The sequence below is a fragment of the Eschscholzia californica genome, unplaced genomic scaffold (genome assembly GCF_041429995.1).
Source record: "Eschscholzia californica isolate CP2 unplaced genomic scaffold, dmEscCali1.0.p SCAF_6, whole genome shotgun sequence".
Lineage (NCBI taxonomy): Eukaryota > Viridiplantae > Streptophyta > Magnoliopsida > Ranunculales > Papaveraceae > Eschscholzia > Eschscholzia californica.
Window position 1 is genome coordinate 36,851,312 of NW_028238483.1, and position 23,781 is coordinate 36,875,092.

The window sequence follows — 23,781 nt, forward strand, 5'->3', positions numbered from 1 at the left end:
GAAGGAATACATTCCAACAAATTACATGATTTCGATGATTTTGACTTTTTTGAGTACAACATGGATTTACTCAAGTAAATAACAAAATGAAACTTACAAAAGTAAAGACAACATGAAGGGAAATGAAGTACAAGATTGCAAAAATAAAATTAAAAAATCCTAAAGGATACAAGTAATCAGAATGGACCAAGTAGAGACAAATTACGGTTTTATCAAGAGCACCACAAAATTTCTCGGAGACGAATTATTATACTTGATTTCGAAGATGAAGGTTGAGTGATTTCATAACTTTATCTTCTTGTTGTTTATGTAATAATCTTCCTCCTCCATTGATATTTTCTTCTTATCATCAAAATACAAGAAACCCAGATCGATGAGGAAGAGAAAGAAAATTGGATACAGGGACTACCTTCTAGTTTTCTCTCCTTCTTTTCTGTTTTCTTGAAAATTTCTCAAATCTATAATAGAAAATCGAATCTCTACATCCAAAAAGATTACTATAGATTAAAAGAAAAATATATACATAACAACAGGAAACTCCTGAGAAGGAAACCCTCTTCCGGAATAATTGAAGATCTAGGAAACTGGTTTGGAGAGAATTGAGGAGGCTAAAATTTTCAGGTCTTATACTTCCTCTAAAAGTCGATCAAGTCAATTATATGCAAATCCTCGTACCCCCAAACAAGAACGGCATGCCCCAAAGCACATGTCTTGAGAAATGGTATTGGCACGTTGTATACGAGTGATTCATTGTTACATATTATACAGGTTCGAAAATTTATATTCAGTATTTTGTTATATTGGATTATTACTATTATTATTACTCCTTCGATTCCAAATTAGGACACTCTTATTTCTTCTTCTTTGTTTGTTCTTATTTATTTGAAAATTTTTTTTATAGTAATTTAAGATTACGATTCTTATTCCAGGAATATATCCAATCATTTGTTTCTAGTTTAATTTTTTCTGTCTGATTTCAATGTGTAAATTCACAATGAACTAGTCAATTTGTCTCTATGAAATTGGGAAACACTCAAAAAAATAAATTTTTTATTTAGGTCCTACGGTATTTTGATACCTAAAATGTGGAGCCTTTTGGGCCTTGTTTGGTTTAGCTTAAAATAAGCTAAAAGCAAGCTTTTAGCTTATATTAAAGCGCTTATTGAAAATATGTGCGTTTGGATAAAAAGAGCTACGACTTTTTTTAAGCCCCAAAAGCCCATTTTATTAGAAAAGCAGAAGCCAGAAATTCTGGCTTCTGAGTATGGCTTCTGTGTACGGACAAATACACGGGATCTAATTGAAAACCGGAAATTGCCTTCTTCTTTTCACTGGTCTTTTCTCCCTTTTTCTTATTCTCTTCTCTTCTTCTTGAACAAATTAGTGTTTGGGAAAGTTTTTTGCGGTGAAAATTAGGGGTTTTCTCAATAAATTAAGGATGTAGGGGTTTGAAAGTTGTTGGTGGTAGAAATTAAGACTTTGCTGTGCATGATCAAAACTAATTATATTGAAATATTTGTTCTTTCAGTTTGTTGGTGGTAGAAATTAGGGTTTTTCTCAATAAATTAGAGATGTACTAGGGGGTTTGAAAGTTATTCTAATCACAATTTCGAAAGAGACTCAATTCGTAATTGTTCTTTGTTAGTTTGATATAAAAATTTGTGGATTATGTTCTGTATATGTTGTTTCAATCCAAACTTTCTCTCTCTAGAAAGATGTTCTTTCTAGAGAGAGAAATTCCTCTCCAAAGAAAAACTATAACTAATACCCATTTCAGAACCTACTTCTCGTGGTAGCCTTTCACCTTCTCGTGGTAGTAATGATTGATCATTTTGCTACAAAAGTTCAGTTCAGCAACAAGGAACAATGGTTTCTTTGCTTTATCAATTCTTTGAGATACATAATCTTATGTTGCTAACCTTACATTATAAATCTTTTTGTTTTGAGAGGTCAAATTGATTGACTAAAAATACATTTAGCTGATATTCCAAACGCCATGTCTGAGCAGAGAAAAAAAAAAAAAGCACCTCTAATAGGTCATGCCAAATGGTTACAATAGCTTATTATAAAGCATTTCTTTTTAAGTGCGGAAAGAGAAGCCCATAAAATAAGCAATATGCGTATCCAAACGAGGGCACGAGTCCTTCCCCTTCTAGCAATTAAAAATTTCATGGAGCCTCAGTCGATATCCAATTTTAACAAAAGAAAAAGAGATCGAAATCAAAAAGAGAAGAAAGGCACCGCATGAAAATTCCATAGAGCCTCAACTAAAATTTTAAATTTTGAAAGCTTGTTAATTTCAAGGAGGCAAATTAGCTAGTAAATTATTAGTTAATAATTACACATTGAAATCAAATGGGAGAAATTAGCTGGTAAATTGATTTAGATGGACCTAAACCAGCCCCAAAATTTTTCTTATTTTTCAAAAACATCGACTTTTATAATCTGATTCTAAACCATTTCACATTTTAGATCTGACCTTAGTTAACCAAGAAGGAAACCGGAGAAAACAAAATAAAAAGTCAATGAGAAAGACTAAGGTTTAGAGAGATGATAAATAGAGAATACGAAAATAAGGTTTAGAGAGATGACATTGAAGTTCATATATGTATATTATTATTTAGTATATAGGGAACTGATTTTTGACTTCTAAATATAAGAACATAAAAGATCCATAAAAGAACATAAAAGATCCAGCTAAAGTTATACCTGAAAATCAAATTCGAATAATTTGTTTTTAATGATATCTACATTCTTCAATCAAATATGTGAATAGCTTTGCCTCTTTTTAGCAGTATCTGTCCTCATTCTCTTCACCGGCTTAGCCCAACCTGAGTCCTCACCGCCACTGCCACTGCCACTGCCACTGCCACTACCACTACCTTCCGCCAGTTGAGTCGGTTGGTGGCCCCAACCGTGCTGATGATAGGCAGTAGGCTGGCTTAGCTTTACCTCCCTCTGAGACGGATTGGGGCCAGGACCTCTAACACCACGACCCACACTTGGAGGAGATGCAGGCACGGGACCCCTGATACCACGACCCACACTTGGAGGAGATGCAGGCACGGGACCCCTGATACCACGACCCGCATTTGGAGGAGATGCACGCCCAGGACCCCTGACAGTACGACCTACACTTGAAGAAGGTTCACGAGTAGTCGTTTGCTTCAGCACTGACTTTTCTCTCTCATTCCTCCTCTTCTTGCAGATTACCAGCTCCCCCGGATGAGAAGGCAATTGTGGCTCACCCAGGGTACTTTGATCCGGGGAGCGACTACTACTTCCAATTCTTGATTCCTTCTGAAACTTGGAAACAGGGTTGCGGTTTCTTACCCCTTCATCAGCAGAAAGAAGCCGGCGTTGAAGTAGCTTCGGTGGAGGACTAGCCTCCCGTTTTCGCTTGACTTGGCCAACAAGACCCTGTTTAGAGGAAGGTGCAAAGGGAACCATAGCAGCAGAAGACGAAACTGTTTTCTCGACATCTCTAAGATCTGTTTCTGGAAACTCAATCTTCATCAAATCAAAATATAGATCTTCTACTTTCTTCGCCTCAGATCTTACCTGTAGATAATTATGCAGTTCATTAACTGGTTCATGGTATAAGTAAATATATCCTTTTTGTCAAATCTTTTGAAATATTCACTCCTGAATAGTATATTCTTTTACAATGTCCTATATCACAAAATGAAGAACTGCAAAATCGAATTTGGTATGAACTTAAATGTTTAGCTTTGATAGTATGAACATATGCAACATATTAGAGGTCTAAGGAAGCTTGGAGTGTCATGAGAAATTTATAAAGAGAATCGCGTGACCTTTTCTATTCAGCAAACAAAAATAAACAGACAACTGCTACTGGATTTTGGAAACAAATAGTGCATGGATCTTCGAAAGAAAAAGAAGAAAAGGATAATAAGTAAAGTCAACTCTAAAGAGGAAATCTCCTACTAGAAAAGGCAAGGAAATCCATCGTCATGCATATACTTTATATATGAGATATATCAGTAGTCATACCTCGAGAGAAAAGCAAAAATACCGAGTTACATTTTTCAACAAGGATTGCATGTCCGAGACGAAGTCCATCACCCTATTATAGCCGAATCTGTCTACACATTGATTAATCATATGCAAATCCAAGAGTGTATCACCACCTGTGCCACTCATGCACCCAGAGGACTCATTTCTCTTCCAAAAATCTGTTAAAAGAGGTACAGTTTGAGGGCCATCCATATAAATCCTTCTCTGGAGCTTGGTGATTACATTTTTGCACTGCAAGAAAGAACACAAGTCATTTTCAGGTGACTGGATAACAATAAGTAATTGAGATCGTCCAAGTCACCCAAGTAACTTGGTGATCGGATTGGTTTCAGGTGTAGCCTGAGTTGGTCCTTGTAAATGTTGAATGCAATATAAGAAAGAGATAGTAACACCATTATGAATCTATATACCTTTCGTTGAACAAGGTCAGACATTTTGTTGGCAACTGTGATGGTTCCTCTTGAGTTCATCGCTCTACCGTCCCAAGGTTCTCTTGAGTGATCTAAGGTGTTCTCAGTAGACACCTGTATGCTAGTCAACCTGTTAGACTTCGGCAGAGAATGTGATTTTGAAGAATCTGGACCCTTCCTCGATAAAATGTTTCTTCGATTTTTAGTAGCCGAATCGCTCCGAGCCTGCCTATTAAATGGCGTTCCAAATGACTCATGTTTAAGGTCATTCTTTAACTGTGTCTCGTTGTCATGGTCTGAATGAAATCCTGGCTGAGATGTACTCCCTCGCGAGTGTGAAGACTTTTCATTATTAGGTCTATCTTCGTTCTTTTCCCAAATTTGTCTTGGCCGACGTCGAAGACTACGTTTCCTTTTTATTTTTGGTCTCAAGCTTTGTTCACCGCCTCCATAGTCACGATCTCGAATCAAACTCCCAGATAATTGAAGGCCTGCCTGTGAATCACCAGAAGCAACAATTTCTCCATCCTCTAGTTCATCTGACTGGAAAGCACTTGCAAAAGAGTCCATCAGGTAAAGTGTAACTTCAGGTAAGCAAAAAAATATTAAAACGATGAAGTAAAAGTTCTTACCAGTCCTTTTGGAAGAGATCCAGACCTAGAGTCTAATGCAGATAGTGATCGAAACTTCTGGGCGGACGTTGAAGGAGAGCCCATCTGAGCCAATCTTAGAGTCCCTGACGAAGATGCTGAGGAAGCAGATTTCTTGAACAAATTATTGCTTTTCGTGTCTTGCAATGCTCGGGGATATTCATATCCACCGTCACAAGCCGGGGCCTCCTCACCTGATTGGTCTTTGGGAACTGGTGTTGCATCAACCGCACCATTGCCGTCTTCTTCACTTGTTTCCCCCTCTTCGTCATGCAAAGAATATCCGTTCCTCTCTTGTCTACTCGCTCCAGAGAACTCGTCATTTTCTTCCTCTAATTCTTTATAAATAGGGGATCTTTTGCTCGATGAACCTTTTGGTCGTCCCCTTTTTCTCTCAGTTTTCACAGGACAGTCATCTTTATCCATATCACCAGGCTCCACGAAAGCATTGCGAGTTAATATCTTCTTCGATGGCTTCTTATTTAAACTAACAGCATTTACTTCTCTCGTACTGGTTCGAAGCCACTCGGGCACCTGATCATACCTTGTCATGTCCTCAGCCCAATTCAAAGTTTCATCCATTTGGTCAAAAAGTTTGACTTCTTCTTCATTACGAGCAATCATACGATTCACCTCCTGCAAAGAGGGAACCTTATGCACTGTCTCTTGACATCTCTCCTCATCATGCAGTAATGCCTCCAATGTCATGCGCCTCTCTTCATGGGTTGTTCTCTGATCAAAACGTCCAGCATTTATAACTTCATCAGCCATGTCAATCTTATATTGTTGAATGTTACTGCGTATAAGGCTTTCAATGGATCCTATATATCGATCTTTACCAGCAAGATCGTCCTCTGAATCAATACTACCTCCAGATCTAAACTCATCCTCCTTCTGGTTGCTCGAGATTCTATCAACGACTGCTTCCATATAGATGACTTTAACCTCTCTCTTTTGTCCAATTCGATGAGCCCTAGCCACTGCTTGTTCTTCGTTTTTGGGATTAGGATCAGGATCATATATCACAACAGTATCTGCAGACTGAAGATTCAAACCTCTTCCAGCAGCTCGGATACTAAGCAAAAAGATAAAACAATCAGTGTCAGGTTTGTTGAAGTCCACAATGGCTGATTCACGATCTTCTAAACTAGTTGTCCCATCAATTCTTCGATAGATAAGGCCCCTCCACTGCAAGTATTCCTCTAGTATATCCAGAAGCTTAGTCATCGTACTAAATAGCAACACACGATGTCCAGTTCTGTGAAGTTTTATAAGAATCCTATCTAGGATCCAAAGTTTCCCACAAGATCTTACAAGGAAGTCTTTGGAATAGTCATTGAAGTAAGGGTAATTAAGCAAAGGATGATTGCAAGTTTTACGAAGTTCCATACATTTATTGTTGAGAGTTTTATATGTCTTAGCCTGGTAAAGGGGATTTTTTTGAACCCTCATCAACTCATCCTCTGGGTCAACCCTGATAGTTCCTGTGGACTTGATCCAATCATAAATGGCACCTTGAATAGCTGACATTTTACATCTCAAAACAATGGAAACCTGCAATTAAGAATCAACTCATCAACTATTTACAAGCATCCAAACCAGCTGCATATGTGAAACTAGTGTAGTATACCTTCCGCGGGAGAGATCCTTCCACATCTTCAACACGACGCCTGAGCATAAAAGGCTCCAAAATTTGATGAAGCCGGTGGATAATGATCACCTTTTTCTCAGTCTCAAGCCAATCATCCTCAGATTCATGTACAGGAGCATCCTTTTGAAAAGGCTTCGAAAACCAATCATGAAACACTTTGCGGTTATCAAATACCTCTGGAAGGAGTAAATTTAGCAAAGACCACAACTCTTTCAGATCATTCTGCAGTAGAAAAGGACTCCCAGTTTAGTCAAATTGCAAGTAAGACTAATATGACTGTCTAAATACAGCATAGAACATAGTAGTCATGAATATTAATTAACAGTATATTATATAAAGAATAAATATGATGGTTCAAGTTTTATCATATTTTGGGTCAAAATATGTTCCACTCCTAGAAATTATGCAGCAACTGACAGAAACACACGTCACCTGCTCAACAGTGATGCGGTAAAAAAAGAACTCGATAAAAAAAATTAAAAGCCGAGATCCGTATAAGTATACCGTCCAATAGGTACAAATGTAGATTTGATGCAGCAAATAAGCAAAAGTATTTTTCAAATTCCAGCAATAAGCACATATCGGATACTCCAATGTGTGTGTGTTTTGCATCTTCGATTATGCAGAAAAACATTAATAGATATACCACTTGGATCTTTGCTAATTCTTTGACCTATCATTGAGATTTCCGCATTAGGAGTTTCTCGATGTGATCTGTGTATAGACCACATGCAAAAAGAGTCTTCAACTTATACTTGAAAATGCATTACATCTTGTAAATGTTAAGAACAAGTATAAAACAAGGTACAAAAAGTTCTAAGCAACCTACGTTACACATTAAACTAGTTCAGCAAATGCCACCAACCACTTATATCTGCACACTCTGCACAATCGTTTTTTTATTCTTAACCTGAATTGAACATTCCTAGAGACTTAGAAGATTCTAAAGTCTTGCCCGACGAAGTTCACAACAGTGACCATCTAATGCATCAACCATGACATAGTAACAGCTTAAACGGTGAAAACAAAACAAGGTAACCCAGATTTTCAAAGATGGGGGCTATCTCACAATTAATGAACATAATAAAGCAGTTTCGTAGCCATGAATGTTTTGCCTACTTAAATGAATCGCACTGTCTTGGACAAGAAGGGAACAGATTCAACTACTTCGGAAGTTGGCATACAATAAAACAATGTTTCACCCGAAACGAGTGTAATAAGAATAGCGTGCTAGAGGTAGAGGACATTCAAGGCCTCCTATTCAACTGGAGTAGGAACTTGCAACGGGCCAGGGCTTTCACTTATTTGGATTTTATTTTGTACCGGGATGAGCTAATGAAGTAACTTATAAACTTCCAAATTTTTGTACATATCTTTTTCCTTATTAATTCAAATCTTTCAAAAAGAAAAATGTTTCACCCGAAAATAACCTAATAAAACGTCAGAAGATATACCTGTAATGGAGTTCCTGTAAGAAGCAGACGCCTCTGGCAGCGATATCTATCTAGGTCACGGGCTAGAACTGATTCCCTATCCTTCATACGCTGTGCTTCATCGATTACGATATATTTCCAATCAATTTTTGACAGCTTTGACCGGTCAAACATGATGAACTCATAGGTCGTAACTAGGATATTAAATTTCATTGCACGGACCTCCTAGAAAACATTAATTGGCGTAAGAAAGCTAGAATACTACCAAATGTAAAAGAGAATATCAACATGGGAGGTAAAGCAAGCAACTTACTTGAGAAAATAGCCTTGACCTTTGGTCCTTTGTTCCAACATAGTAAATGCATGATACGGATGGCAGCCAATTATGAAGCTCGCTCTGAAAAATAAAATTGTCAGGGAGGGGTCACGAAGTAGATATGCCAAGCCTGTATAACAGAAAACGTTTCTAACCTTCCAGTTAACTAAAACAGCATTCGGCACAATAATAAGATGCGGCCCATAATTTCCTTTAAACTCCATCAGATAAGCAATCAGCGCCATTACCTGGTTCAAGACAAACCATCAAAAATTGCATATTTCTACTTAGTTTCTTCTATTTTCATTGGCATACAGACATATCAGGTCTCTGAAACAGTTGGAAATGTAAACCAACTTGTCAATGAATCAAGGAAGCAGAAAGCTAAACAAGAATACCAATTCAAACAGCAAACATAATCTTTGCCACACTAGACAATTGGTAGAGTCAAAAGGGAAAAGGGGCAAAAAGAAAAAACATAAAAGAAAGGGGAGGAAATATGAATGAAGGGGAGGTAATAATGAAATCAAAGAGACGATAAGTTGCCCAGCCAAACAATATAAAAATTACCTGAACAGTCTTCCCGAGACCCATTTCATCTGCCAAAATTCCATTTAATTTATTATTATACAATGAAAGCATCCACTGCAACCCAATCTGCGCGATAGAATACATAAGTTGACTTGTGTACTAAAGAATAAATGTGGGATATACAAGATAATTTGAGATATTGCAACCTACAAGCTGATAATCTCGTAATGTTCCAGCTCGTAACATTGAGGGTTGTCTAGAGACTTTTTCATTCACAGCATGTGCAAGATTGTAATACCTGGTGCAGATAACAAGTGATACATAAAAGGAAAAGTACCACAGAATTCAGATCAGAACCTTGGTAACACCACTAAAATAGACCAAAAGTGTAAGCAACTTAAAATATTTAAATCTACACATGTAAACAACTACTGCAAAATAAATTTGTATTTATAAACTTTCAACTTTCAAGTTTATGATTTGTGTATTCTATAAAAGAAACTAATGCAAATACCGTTGATTCTGTTCAGTAATGAGGAGTATCATGCTCAGGATTCAAGAAAGCAAATTCAATTTTTCTCTGATAAAACCCAATTAAACAATAAACCTTAGAAGATCAAGATTATCTTCAAGGAACCAAGAAAGTTGGATAAGGAAGTATGTTATAAAATTGCTATAATACAACTTGTGTGAAGGCATGGAATTAGCCGCTTCGGTGGGCTAGTATATGAAGCAGAAGCCTTGACACGCAGCACCTAAAACTTTGGACCATTATTTCTTCACAAACTTTAAGGGTAAAAGAAACAAGTTCACAGAAAATCAAAGAATAAATTTCAATCAGCAATCCTCTTAGAGAATCAAACTTCATATGTTTATTTGAGGAAAGTGAAGTTGTTAATCTGCACTTATGCCTTTTTAAAGTCCCACTGAACATTTTAACGAAGTGTTGGATTTTTTGGCAGCCTTCGACTTGTCGAATAAACTACAGCATCGATGAACATTACTTCACAATAAAAAAAGATAGCAATCTCATGAGTACAAAACAATTATTGAACACAGTTTTTGGCACATTGATGTTCACATAGTAAACTTACTTATTAACAGATGCAGTATCCTTTTGCGCATTCATCTCAGAGAAACGGCTCCTTGTCATCACTTCTTGCCCAGCACATGTTGCCGCAGCTTTAACTTCCTCATCTGAAAGACCCTGTTGTTAACCAAATAACAGTGTATACGAAATGTAAATGTGCACAGAAAGCGAAATAGAAAGTATCACGAAAAACAAAGTAAAACCTCATTCAAATAAGCATACCCGGGATCGAGCAGCTGCTGCAGCTGCTGCTGCTGCATCCTCCACTTCTTGCTGATTTTTTGTAGCTGTTATCTTCCCTCCCAATTTATGAAGATATTCTTCTGTCTGAGAAAGGAACGATGAGAGAACGGAATATCTCTGAGCAGCATCACCTGTAATGGTAGTCTGCTGCTCCAGTAACATTTCACGATACCTATCGACATCATTGTTCTTCAGGGCTTCCATCCTTTTATTCCGATCTTCATCCTTACGCTTTGAAAACTCCCTTAACATTCTCTCATGATACTTGGCAACTCCCTTGTTTTGGGAAGCACGTGCATCCCGGATGGCCCAGTGAGCATCAAGAAACTTTTTACGCCACAGGAAAATGGATCTCAGTTGCTTATCTCTGGAGATCTTTTGGGAAACCTGCACTTGCCTTGCGAATTCCATTCGCTGTCGTTCACATAGCTTGACAAACTTACGATATGGCCTATCAGGCATTGCCATTATCACCTGTTGTTGTTGATCAATTTCATCCCTCATGCGTGCTTGTAGATTTACTAGTCTAAGCTTCTTTTCCTCAATTTGCAGTCGCAGAACAAGATCGGGACTGATTCTTTTCTTCTCCAGATTCACTGCCAATAAGCCGTTGATCTTTTTTAGGTTCTCGGACCTTTTTTTGCTTAGCAATTCCTTGCCTTCTTCCAGGAGTATGTCCTTAACATCATATGCCAGTGTTAGCTTATTTGCATTGTTCCCCGTCACTAGTGAACTAACAGAGTCTTTTTTACTATCAAAAAGGGGGGAGTCAAATAGAGGCCCACTGTACTTTCTTGGGACGCCAACATCTTTTGGCTGAGAAAGAGTCCCTGCTCGAGTGGATGCCTCGACGGGCATAGCATCTGAAACAGCAATCTCTGTCGCAATTGCCTTTCCCCTTTCTGCTGTCAAATCACCTTTTACATGAATCTTCTGACCAACTCGATCAATTTCTTGCCCAGAATTCAGCGAAAAAGTGGCGTTATTCCCTTCCTCCTTCCAAACAGGTACTTTCCACATATGGTCCTTCATAACACCAGCAACCACTTGCATTTGGCCAGAAGATGCCGCTGCTCTTTCTTCTGCTGCAAAAGATTCCTCTCCTGGATGACTTTGAGTACCTCTATTCATGTGTAGTTCTCGGGGTGGCACTTCATTAGATTGTGAATGTCTTTGATGCTCTTCAACATTATTATTGGTAGATCGTTCCTGATTGATTGTCCCTGGGTCAAGAACCTCCTCCAGTTGTGATTCAAGGGGTGGTGGGACAATAGCCCGAAGAACTTCTTGAGGAAGACTGAGATCACCTCGCTGCATAAAAAAGGATCATTAATAACAAAAGGCTTATTAACTTCGGGGTAAAAGTCCACATCTTACAGTCCAAAAATCAAAGAACAAATACATCTCAATAAGAGAAGAGAAAACTTCCATACATTCACGCGCCTGAATGCCAAAATCTGTGCTTTAAGGACATGGAATTGCTTCTTGGTAAACCCAAGTCGCTGTTGTGACACCTGAGTCAGTTGGCCATCCTGAGATGGGATATAGGTGGAATCCTCTTCACTAGATGTGACCGCGGACTGTGGAGAAGATCTGTTCAACTGATGCAACCGCCTGAAGTATTGTGCCTGTGAACTTTCTGCACCTGTAGCTATAGTCGTCGCTTCCAAACAATGGTCAATACCTTGGCTTGTGTTTGCAGATGATTGTGCTGCATGCATGGGAGCTACGCCATTCATCATTGGCTGTTTACAGGCGCGTCCCTCCCGACTCTCAACATCAAGCTGCTGCATCTGAATGTTCTTAGTGTTGACCATCAAGGAAGACGATGTAGGAGCAAATGACCCATAAGGACCTGCCTCTCGGGATTTTTCAGGGCCCAAGATACCAGACACATCACTTGATGAATTCCCACGAGCAGAACCATCAGTAGGAACTGGTTCAGAAGACATGACATGTTGCTTTATCATCAATTGATGTGGTGCTTGTGTTGCTACATTGCTTTCATTTGATTTATGTGGTGCAGCCATTCTGGGTTGCCAAAGCTGAAAGAGTTGAGGGACCAAATTGGCATTGGCAGGTAGTGACAAATCGATATTGTTTTCCATTGCCCAAGTCTGCATTGCTTGAAATTGGGCCACTGCAAGCTGGTTGCTTACAATGTTTTGGTTTTGGACATTGGGCTCAGCCTGTGGTGTCTGCATGGGCCTCATCATGCTTCCGGCCATTATTTGTCCAACCCCAGCCACCTGACGGAACGGGCTTGAATCACTCCTTTGGCCCGATCCAAGCTGCAAACCTTGCTCCGTCTGCCTCTCACCATGCATGAAGTGTTCAACTGGCTTCCTCAATGCAGAACTATGTTTTAGATTAGGTGCCTCAGTAGAAATATGCTCCTGTGATCTAAAGTTGTTTATTTGTGCATTCTTATCCTCGTCAGGTACAGAACCTAGCGTTCCCGTTGTCCCTAGGTTCTGTTGTCGCATAATCCCAAGAGACTTTTGCTGAGCAGCATGGGCCGCATATCGCATATAAGCTTCATGATTTGGATTCTGCGCACTAAATTGCGCTACACCAGGAGTGTTATTCTCACTCTCTTCAGAACCAAGTTGTTGGAAAAAGTCGAATTGTCCAGGCCGTTCAGGCAAAAACATAGGACCAGAGGATGATTGGGAGTTGCTTCCTCCCGCACCTCCATGGAGACCATGTGCCTGATGAGCAAGACGAGCTTCGTCACCTTCAGGGGGCTCCCTAAGCTGCTGCTGCAATGACTGCATGAAAATATATAAAAGTTTAAGAAAATGAGAAAATTCCTTTATACGAGCCAGCCACACTATGCAACAGATCAGGGATTTGAAAAGAAAAAAAAAAAAAAACTATACCCAAGAAAGTACTAGGTATCAGTCTACTCTAAAAGTCTCCAAAATAAAGTACAACTTGTGTGACAGTCTTGCCCACTAATATCTCAACAGCCCAGCAGAGGAACCAATTGAACTTCTCAAAGTGTGAAGATGGCTTCCTCCCTTTTATACTTATTAAAATACGTGTGAATCAAATTGGAGAAATTCTAGCCGAGTGTTAGTGACCTTAAAGTTTTCTAAACAATCAAGCTATAGTTCTAGCATGACAATTTATATAATTCACTAACAAACGAAGTCATATAGACATATAGTACTATCATTTGCAACAGAGACAAGGACAGGTAAATGTTGAAGATGCTATGGAGCATCTGACTCTCACGAAACCAAAAGTCAACTCATCAATATGATCTATAAACCGTGATTAGAGACATCCCTTTGTATATAACCTTGATAGATGTGGATGATATCTATAAATCATGAGTAGTTTTGGTTCCACATGCCTCTTTACAATCTTGCATAATGTTTTATCAAGAGAAGAATACGGCAGTAGCAAACAAAATATTTGAATATATTAAGGATCAACAAGGTAAATCTTGTTTCAGGCGTATAATCCTATATTAAACTATTCTTAATATAACCAAAGCTTCATTGTCTGAAAAAATAATCTCTATGCAAGCTCCATTCACCCAACCACAACTTATGGAATCATGTCATACTATAGAGTAGTCAAATTTTAGAAAGGGAAAAAAACCCTATATAAGTATAAAATTTATTGTTTTTAGTGGTTATAAAAATATAATGAAAACTAAAGTTTCATAAAAGATGCCAAAATTTTGCATAGCTTCTCTCCACTCAAAGAGAAATCCTTGATTGGAAAATTAACTCAAAAAAACCCAAGATAACATATTTTATATATATATATATATATATATATATATATATATATGTAAATATTTACGAAAGCCGACAAACAATATGAGAGAGAGAGAGAGCATGCAATCCTCCAATCAATATTTAATGAGTAAAGTTAAATTTTAGCTTAAAAGGGATTGATCACCAGAAATTTACAAACTTTCCTGAACCCAGATTTCTACACCATTAAAAATAGGAACAGAGAGAAGAGAAAGAAGCACAGACAAGTGCTTAAGTGATACCTAAACTACCCAATAATAACTTGCTCATGAAAATTTCAGTTCCACCAATGTGGCCTAAACTTTGCAAAGTTTTTAGCACCAGTAACTGATTCCACCACCACTTAACTCAATGAACCAATTCTATACTCAGTAGTAAATTAGCTTAGTCGAGCTATTGAAACCTAAAGCTGATAAAATCAGTATCAAAATGACCCAGAACAAAAAAAATAGACACTTTAATCAAAATTCAAAACAATCATTCAATCACTAGACATCAAAATCCCTTCTTGAACAAATCGAAGAAAACTTTCCATTTAATTTGACCTAAAATCCCACTAAAAAAAAAACCCCCAAAACTCAATCAGAATGTATAATACTCACCGGCCTAAATTCTAGGTGTTGGTGAGTTGAAGCAACCCCTTGATGTGGGGCTGATACAGCTGAAGAAGAAGAAGAAGGTGACGCTGAAGAAGAAGAAGACGATGATCGTCCCGGTGGCGCCACCGACGGATTTCGGCCATGACTAGTGACACCACCAATCCCTTGTTGAGAATCACCAGATTGCATGCAAATGTTCGAAAATGAAACCTAAAACCCAAAACTAACCGAAATTCAAATAAAAAAAAGTTTACGCGGTTCGAGAAAAACCCCGCTTTTTTCTCCCTCTCTCTTGTCTCCTTTATCCACCGATCAAGACGTCACAACTAGGTCACTCTCTCTCTCTCTAAAAAAATTACTTTCTCTCTCTAGAAAAATACTTTTCTCTATCCAACAAATTCGCTGCTGATGGATCTGGTATCAAAGGCTGTGGTTTTGTAAAACCAGAATTACAGATCGAGAAGTGGTTTTTATCTAATTGTGATAACCCGAAGAAATAGGGATTTGGCAAATTAATCCACCGAGATTGTGGTTTTAGTCAAATCCTAGACGTCTACGTCAGATGAGGGTTGGGATTTTATGTTCTTTTCGGGTTCCTTTTGAACCTTTGCTTGTAACACCTTACGGTTAACTTTTCTTACATTTTACTCCTCTTTCTGACTGCTGGTTAGTTTTAGGGTTTATAGTTCTCAACTTTGTGAGCACTAATGGTGTGTTTGGATGACAGAATCATGAATCACGAATCGGCGGATTCATGAATCCAAGTAATATTTCTTTTTTTTGTTTGTTTTGCAACTAATAAGAATCTTATGATTTATTATTATTTGAGTATTTCTAAAAGCTTCTCTAAAAAAATATTGAAGAAACGTTGTTCTCGAAACTCGTTTTTTCAAATATCGATTCATTCGAGAACCATCTGTTTTCTTCATAGTTGTTTTTTCTACAACCGTTTTTCCAAAAAAAATCGTGAACAATTTTTTTTCAAAAATAGTTTTACCGAAATTAATTTTTTTCAAAACCATTTTTTCGGTAACCAAAATTCATAAAACTTTTTTTTCACGAAAATCGTTTTTCCTGGAAATAAAATAATTCGGGAAAAAAAAGGTCTTCATGAAGCAAAAAAGTTTTCAAGAAATTTCAATTATCGAAAAAAAGGTTTTCGAGAAAAAAACAACAGGTTTGGAGGAAAAAAAGTTCTCAACGAAAAATTTGTTTTCGGGAAAATATTATTTTGAGAAGAATCGATTTTCGGGGGGAAAATGGGATGTTGGGAAAAAACGATTTTTTAATTATTATTTTGTAGAATGAAATATTTTTTTTGTTGATTGTAAGTTTGAAATCTAGGTCTATTAATCCAAAATCCTAGTGGGTAGGGTGGGATTTTGGTCGGATTCAAATTTTGGAATTGGGATTCAAGAGTTTTAGGATTGTTAGTAGCCAAATAGACCAAGAATTCTTGATTCCTACCAAACCTCACTTTTGATAGGAATCCTGCAACCAAACACACCATGATCATTTTTAATGGTATTTTATTCACTTAAAAACAAAAAGTTCGAAAATAAAAAAAAATTAATTGGAGTCAAAACAATAAAAATAAGAAAAGTCAAATTTTAAAGGACTAAAGAATGTAACTTCAGATTAACATGTTTTTGTTTGCTCATCACAATGTACAAAACAAAATACCATATTTCTCCGATTCACCATTCAAATGATATTCTTTCTATATGGTATTCTTTCTATATAGTACATTTTCTCTCTCTCTCTCTCTCTAAAAAATTACTTTCTCTCTCTAGAAAAATACTTTTCTCTATCCAACAAATTCGCTGCTGATGGATCTGGTATCAAAGGGTGAAAAAATGATTTTTTTTTTAAGAAAAATATGTTTTGGGAAAAGAATAATTATTATTTTGTAGAATGAAATATTTTTTTTTGTTGATTGTAAGTTTGAAATCTATGTCTATTAATCCAAAATCCTAGTGGGTAAGGTGAGATTTTGGTCGGATTCAAATTTTGGAATTAGGAATCCTTAGGATTCAAGAGTTTTAGGATTGTTAGTAGCCAGATAGACCAAGAATTCTTGATTCCTACCAAATCTCACTTTTGATAGGAATCCTGCAACCAAATATTTTTTAATGATATTTTATTCACTTAAAAACAAAAAGGTCAAAAATAAAATAAATTGGAGTAAAAAAAAATAAAAATAAGAAAAGTCAAATTTTCGACAGACTAAAGAATGTAACTTCAGAGTAACATGTTTTTGTTTGTTCATCACAATGTACAAAACAAAATACCATATTTCTCCAATTCACCATTCAAATGTTATTCTTTCTATATGGTATTTTGCACCTTGTATAAATCTGTTTATAGTACATTTTGAAATGTCATGTACATAATCAGCTTTTCGCCTGATATAACTCGTGTGCGCCTGATATAGCCCATATAAGTCTGACATAATAATCTATGCGCACCTGCCATAGCCCATGTAAATCTGGCACAACATATGTGGACCTGACACAAACTCATGTACTGTACATGTAGTTTACATTTTTAACCTTCTGAAATGTGACATTATCACATTTGAATAAACTTTAGTCATCCCAAACCTGACATTTTAGCTCCACGTGAAAATTTTGATTGATTTCAAAAAAAAAAATTGAAGCGGACTTCTTTAAAATTACTTTTGGACCACAACTATGTTTTTGTTTTATTATGCCGACTGGTTTGGAGATTTTCCATGCTAGTGGGATTTGGGGGATTCCCCAAAATCGTCGAACTGGCAAACCAGTTCAATATCCCGCCGAAGGGGAACTCTTTGTCGAAACAACAAAAGAGAGAAAGGAAGAAACAGAGAGAAACGATGGTGGTAATAAGAGGTGGTGGCGGTGGTGGGAAAAGGATGAAAAAAGAAAAATATGTGAAAAAATTATAGGTGGTCGGCAATGGCATACCAACGACCTTTACTGGTAGGGGGAGAAATGGTGGTGAGGGGTTGAGGGAAACAAAAGAATTGGTTAAAAATTTTCACCCAAAAATTTGTACCCCGGATAATTTTCTTCTATCCCAAAAAGTAGCCTTATTACGGGAGGTTGGCTTAAAGATGAACCAAAAGTTTGAACAAATTTACCAGATTGGCATTTTTTGTTGGGTGTTGTCTATAAGCGCTCCGCAAAATTGCTCTCGGGACCTCCGTTGAGATATTGATCATGGTAAACTCCAATCCGCTCAATATAATGTCGGATCGGGTTGACTCGTTGAGCATGTATCCCAACCCCACCCGAGATTGGGTTGCCGGGCCAGGTCGAGTTGGGACACTGGCCTTGCTAAATTTCTAATTTCTCTCTTAAAGCTTCAACTTTCTTCTTTAAACCTTCAAGTTTCTTTTTTAAGTTTGGTTATAGGAAGAGAAATCATCGAAAATTCTTTCTCCCAAAGAGTACAATTTTTCACAAAAGAAGTTTGTTTCTGTAAATCATTGAAACACATTTGAAGCATTTTATCTAAATCGAGAAAAAAACAAAGAGATAAAATAGTTTCAAGTGCATAAATTAGACTCATTTTAGATGCTTGTAAGTGTCAAAGCCAACCCGGTTCACGGCCAAGTCGAACTAGACTGGCCCATAGAGCTCAAAATCAAGCCTAACCCAAATCCGGACTATAACTAGGCTGGGTTGGCCCGTCTGTTGTACAAGTCTGGCTGGGTCGGTCGCCCTAAAACAAATTGGGCCCAGTCTCGGACCCAACCAGCTTGACAAACACCCCTACCTAGAAGGTCCTACATTTATAGATATGCACATAACAACCACAACTAGATTGGGTTGTTATTTCCTATATCCATAAGATGAAGTACCAAATCTAATTATCTTATCAGATTCATGCGATCCAGTACTAGTAGATGCTGTGAAAACATGATGGCTAGAATCCAATAAAATGCCCATTCTCGATTTGTTTTATGGTGTGTTTGGTTGCAGGATTCCTAAGTAGGATTCCTATCAAAAGTGAGATTTGGTAGGAATCATGAATCCTTGGTCTGTTTGGCTACCAAGAATCCTAGGACTCTTGAATCCTAAGGATTTCTAATTCCAAAATTTGTATTGGAGCAAAATCCCACCCTACCCCCTAGGATTTGCTAGCATTTTGGATTAATTTATCCAAATTTCAAACTTAAAATCAACAAAAAAGTATTTCCTTCAACAAAATAATTATTTTAAAAATATTATTTTTTTCAAAAATCATTATTTTTCCCAAAAATTAGTTTTTTCCACGAAAATCATTTTTTCTCCAAAAATCAGTTTTTTTTTCCCGAAAATCATTTTTTTCTTCAAAATATTGTTTTTTTTTTTTCCCTAAATCAGTTTTTCTCCGAAAGTCATTTTTTCCCGAAAATCATTTTTTTTTCTTGAAAAACGACTTTTGAGAACAAAGTTTATTCAATATTTTTTGTAAAGAAAGGTTTAAAAACACTCAAATATTAATAAATCTTAGGATTCTTATTAGTTGCCTAACAAACCAAACAATATTACTTGGATTCGTGAATCCGTGGAATCATGAATCTCAAGGACTCATGAATCCGCGACATCATGATTCCGCCGTCCAAACACACCATTAGTTTTTTTTTCCACTTTGTTATTATCTATGTAAATTGACTAGTGTGTTTGTTAACATAGCCAGGCTAGGACTGGTTGGCTAAGTTATGTTTGATTTGACCTGGTTAGAACATTTAAACCACATGCAAGACACATCAACTTCATATTTCAAATCCTACAAAAAAAAAAAAAAAACAAAGTTTGAAATCATTAAATTAGGAAGAAGAGATAAGACCAGTATAATTCCGAAATCACATCTCCTCTCACCGATTATGGTGATATCGCGCTCTCGCTACAATTTGACTTGTGGGGCTAAAGATCCTCACATAAACAAACATCAAAATCTTAGTACCTCTCATCTATAAGCATAAAATAGGAACAAGATATTGACATTTTACACAAGCAAATAAAAATGCCCTTTTCATTTTCATGCGGCGCATGTAGAAAGAAATAAAATAAAGTTACCTTCGTGATATGAGATTTCCACATTTGATGGCTTTCAGAAAGAGAACAACCAGACCTTTTCAACCTCGAGCGATGGATTGGCTAGCCTGATTGTAGATTACTCTCTGTGAATCACAAGCTAGACCTTTCAATTAACCTTGAGAGGTAGATCCCTAGCCTGATTTTAGATTACTCTCTGTAAATCACAAGTTTGATTCTTTAGAGAACAATCGATCTTAATACAGAACGAGCAAATTGAAGATTGTCAAAAACTATGTAAGTTTATCTTCAGTACTCAGTTTTGTATCTCCGTCAGTATTCTACCAATCCCCTTTTATTACAAAACCCTTTTTCCGGTTTGAACCTTCTATGGTAATGGCAATTAATGACCTTGTTTGCCGTTTTGAAAGTTCGCGGACACAACAATGTAAAAGAATATTGCGATTTTGTCGTTTTCAAAAACTTCATTCAACCTTACCAAAAGAATAGTTGCTCTGAATTATTGGTCTCTTATATATGACAATTGTTACATTTTCGGACTCTACTTTATTTTCATTAGCTGGTAAAAGGTGTGAGATGCACGTGAGAGATACGCTCGGTAAAAGGAAACCCTAAGACAAATGGGCCATTTACAGCAACCAAAGACCAAGACCATTCTATAAAGTTCCTTAAGAGTGCTAAAATGAATATTAGGAGTTGATTTGAGTAATACATACCAAGTTGGCATTAGATGGATATGATGATTGAAGATACTCTTGATTTATACTCCTTAAGAGTACCTATTAATCTGGTATATTTGTAAGGCCAAACTTCAAAGCCCAAAACAAATGTTTTTTTTTGGAAGGTATGACAACGCAGACAACATCATCAAAATGTGATAAGCACGGTAACCGTCTGATAAACACGGTAACAACTTAAACATAAACATTTTAATTATCGGGCCTGAAACTCATCTAAACTAAAGACCTACCACCGTCCATCAAACTAAAAACCTACATCCCTTGCCAATTGAACTAATAAGGATATCAGCATAAAATTTCCCAAAAAACATTCCGACTTGCCGGATTCGAACCAGCGACCTAAGGATATCAGCATACAACTACAGTCCTCCGCTCTACCAACTGAGCTAAAGTCGGTTGTTGACAGAATAGTAAGAGTTACCCTATAAGACTCGACGACTGTGGGTCTGTGCTTCTCCTCTTAAATAAATAGATCATGTCTTCCACGAAGAGAGACTCCAACTTCATTCTTTTGATTAATCCCATGTTTAGAGGTATAGACAGAGTACTAGATAGTTTGAATTATAAGTTGTTTATTGTTTTTCTGACCTACATTTTTTATTATTTTATGTAAGATGCGTTTTTTTTAATGAAAATAAGCGTAACCTAGCTTTATTAATTATAATTAATCAAAGAAATGTTGGAGGTATTTGTCTCCAACTGACTTACAATACATTCAAGATCTACGATCAATTCAATTGATTTTTCATAGTTATTCCCAAATTTTTCATGAACTAATAGATGTGCGACTTCATTCACACTTTTAAGTCAGTAAGAAAACAACAATTTGATATTGTATGTGACACTTCTTTTATATCCGAATTCCATATAACACTCTTTATATTTTAGATGTGCCCAGAAAAAATTATACACAAACATAAACAAACATAACAAAATAATGTTCTTATTTTGGATATTTAAAAGTATATAGAATACAATGTGATTTATGGTTTGAATGTAATATATAAAAAATAGCTAAACAAACTTTTGTTTTTATTTAATTATTTTCTTTTACTTTTTAATTTGATGAGATAATTATCTTTTACTTTTTTTTCGATGGGATAATTATCTTTCGATGAGATATATGTTGTATGGTCTTTTATAAGGGGACGGATAACAATTGGTTTAATATGCACTTAAAGAGATTACATCAGTACATGACATTGATAATCATGAATATATTACAACATGCATTGAATCATTTTTATAATTACCATCGCAAAGACATCTTGGATCCGAAGGTCATATAAAGACCTTTAAGGTCATCTTACAAGTCTGGGAGCTCATTTATTTGTATTTCTCAGTTAATAAATCATGATTTTTTTTGTTTATATTGGAATTCAACCTCAGACCTCTAGGATGTGGAATGGGTGTCCGACCACTACACCAATTAGTGGGATTAGATAATAATCTTTGCATTTACATATTAGACGAGGTTAAGAGCTTAGGGTTTCAGTGGGTTCGGTAAAGAGTTAGGGTTTTGGTAAAAAGCTTAGGGTTTTGGTAAAAGTGAGAGTCTTTTTTAGGGTTTCTCGTTAGTAAACAAAACCTCTATCTTTATTAGGTGGAATTTGTGTATCAGTACAAGGATGAATTCCAAAGAGTTATTTCTCGTTCGACCCCGTCGTTTGTGATCAATTTTCCACTTAACTCCTGGTTTATGCTAAATAGTCAGATGATATTTTTTTTTTGTATCTTTTGACTAGAAAGTCGTACTTCTATTTAATTTTTTAGTTTTATTTTTATTTTTTTCTTTCTCCCACATCTTCATATTTTTCTCTCACCCCTCTCTTTTCCTTGTCTTTTACAACTAGTCGTCAATTTTTCCTCTTTCCTCTATCTTCTCCCTCTCTCTCTTCCTTTCTTATCTCTCTATTCGACGAAATAGTAAGGGACTCTTTGCTAGACATTTCTTCTAGTTTTCAAGACCTTCTTCTCCTGGTAAAATCAAAACAAAGTGTGAAGGGGTTCCTTCCCCTTGTCGGATATATAGACAAGCAAGAGACAAAAAAATTGTCTGTTGAGAGTAGTCGTTTGTCTACGACTGGTTGTGGAATATGAAGAGGGGAGATGGGAAGAGAGTACTAAGAAGATAAGGTCGACACTTGGGGCATACAAGAAAATTTTTCGTGATACAAATTTCTAAAAGGAAGATGTGAGTTTTGTAACCACGACTACCACATCACCTTTTTCCTCACTCTAGGGTGTCTTTTTTTTCTCTCTCCCCCTCTCTCATATCTCTCACTCTTTCTCGAATGAAACTTATACGGTTTCACTCAGGAATCACGTCTGCTTTTCAGAACTGAAATCGTATGGGTTTCAATTTCAGTCTACTGAAATCGTAATTCCAGTCAGTTTTAGTCCAAAAGTTAGAGTGAGCGATCTGAGAGAAAGATCCAAGCATCTTAAAGGTCATCTAAAGAGCCTAATATACTAACTTTAGTTATATCAAATTTTAATAAATCTTGGATTTACACTTTCATATGATTGAACCTGAATTGATTTTTGTGTTGCGGATTGGGTGTCCAACCACTGTAGGAAAGGGTGGTGGTTGAAGTTGAAAATGAACACAAATTATTATGGTGGCCAATACGCGGACAACCGTTTTTCCTATATGGACAACTATCTTATGTGGACAACGCAAAAAAATTAAATTTTTATATGGACATCAGTTTCTAAGGGGACAACTCTCTATTATTTTCACTCAAGTCCTCTTAGAATCAGATGTATTATTTGATGACCTCTCTCTTTCTCCATAAACCCTAGGTTAGTTTAGTCTTCATCTCTTCTATTACTTGTTCTTCATCATCACCTAAATTTCTAGAGAGAGAAACTCCTTGGAGAAGCATTGGTGGTTATGGCATCAAACAAAGGCAAGGGAGTTGTTGTAGAATCTCCCCAAAGACAAAGGTTAGAACCCTAAAACTCTAAAACCAACCATTAAGAAGAAGATGGTACTGATGGCAGAGAAAATTAGAGAAGATGTGGAAGACGAAGATGGATCTGTTGGTTCCGACTCTGAAAACGATGGTGAAGAGGAAGATGAATCTGGTAATTCGGGTTGTGCAAAAATATGGCATATCAGAACATCACTTGCGACGAAAATCAGGCATAATCAGAAAACTTACTAGATTTTCGTCGCAACTTAGCTTCTGTTATGCAATATTTTCGTCGGTTTTCTCCGAAAATACGACATAACAGAAGCTAAGTTGCTACGAAAATCTGGAAAATTGTCCGTTTT

The 23,781-nt window shown here is 36.7% G+C and overlaps 1 protein-coding gene and 1 non-coding gene across 7 annotated transcripts; both read right to left on the bottom strand.

The window, feature by feature from the left end:
• Positions 1-2,628: 2,628 nt before the first annotated feature.
• Positions 2,629-20,301, bottom strand: LOC147534329 (chromatin remodeling ATPase BRAHMA-like). 6 transcript variants are annotated; one of them, XM_086647151.1, is made up of 15 exons: positions 19,783-20,301; positions 11,796-13,133; positions 10,342-11,673; positions 10,124-10,236; positions 9,240-9,327; positions 9,069-9,155; positions 8,654-8,746; positions 8,496-8,579; positions 8,204-8,407; positions 6,729-6,971; positions 5,081-6,652; positions 4,449-4,991; positions 4,015-4,269; positions 3,046-3,561; positions 2,629-3,001 (listed from the first exon to the last, which is right to left on the bottom strand). In XM_086647151.1, exons 1-15 carry the CDS (start codon positions 19,804-19,806, stop codon positions 2,984-2,986), a joined length of 6,510 nt encoding a protein of 2,169 aa, XP_086503277.1. In that variant the 5' UTR covers positions 19,807-20,301; the 3' UTR covers positions 2,629-2,983. The 6 variants fall into 6 exon arrangements, with proteins under 6 accessions (XP_086503277.1, XP_086503276.1, XP_086503278.1 ...); XM_086647150.1 differs by lacking the exon at positions 19,783-20,301 and adding an exon at positions 14,738-15,285; XM_086647152.1 differs by lacking the exon at positions 19,783-20,301 and adding an exon at positions 14,221-14,362.
• Positions 20,302-20,812: 511 nt separating this feature from the next.
• Positions 20,813-20,897, bottom strand: TRNAY-GUA (transfer RNA tyrosine (anticodon GUA)). Its single transcript is given in 2 exon segments — positions 20,813-20,848; positions 20,861-20,897. It is a non-coding gene; the product is annotated as a tRNA-Tyr (tRNA).
• Between the last annotated feature and the right edge of the window lie 2,884 nt (positions 20,898-23,781).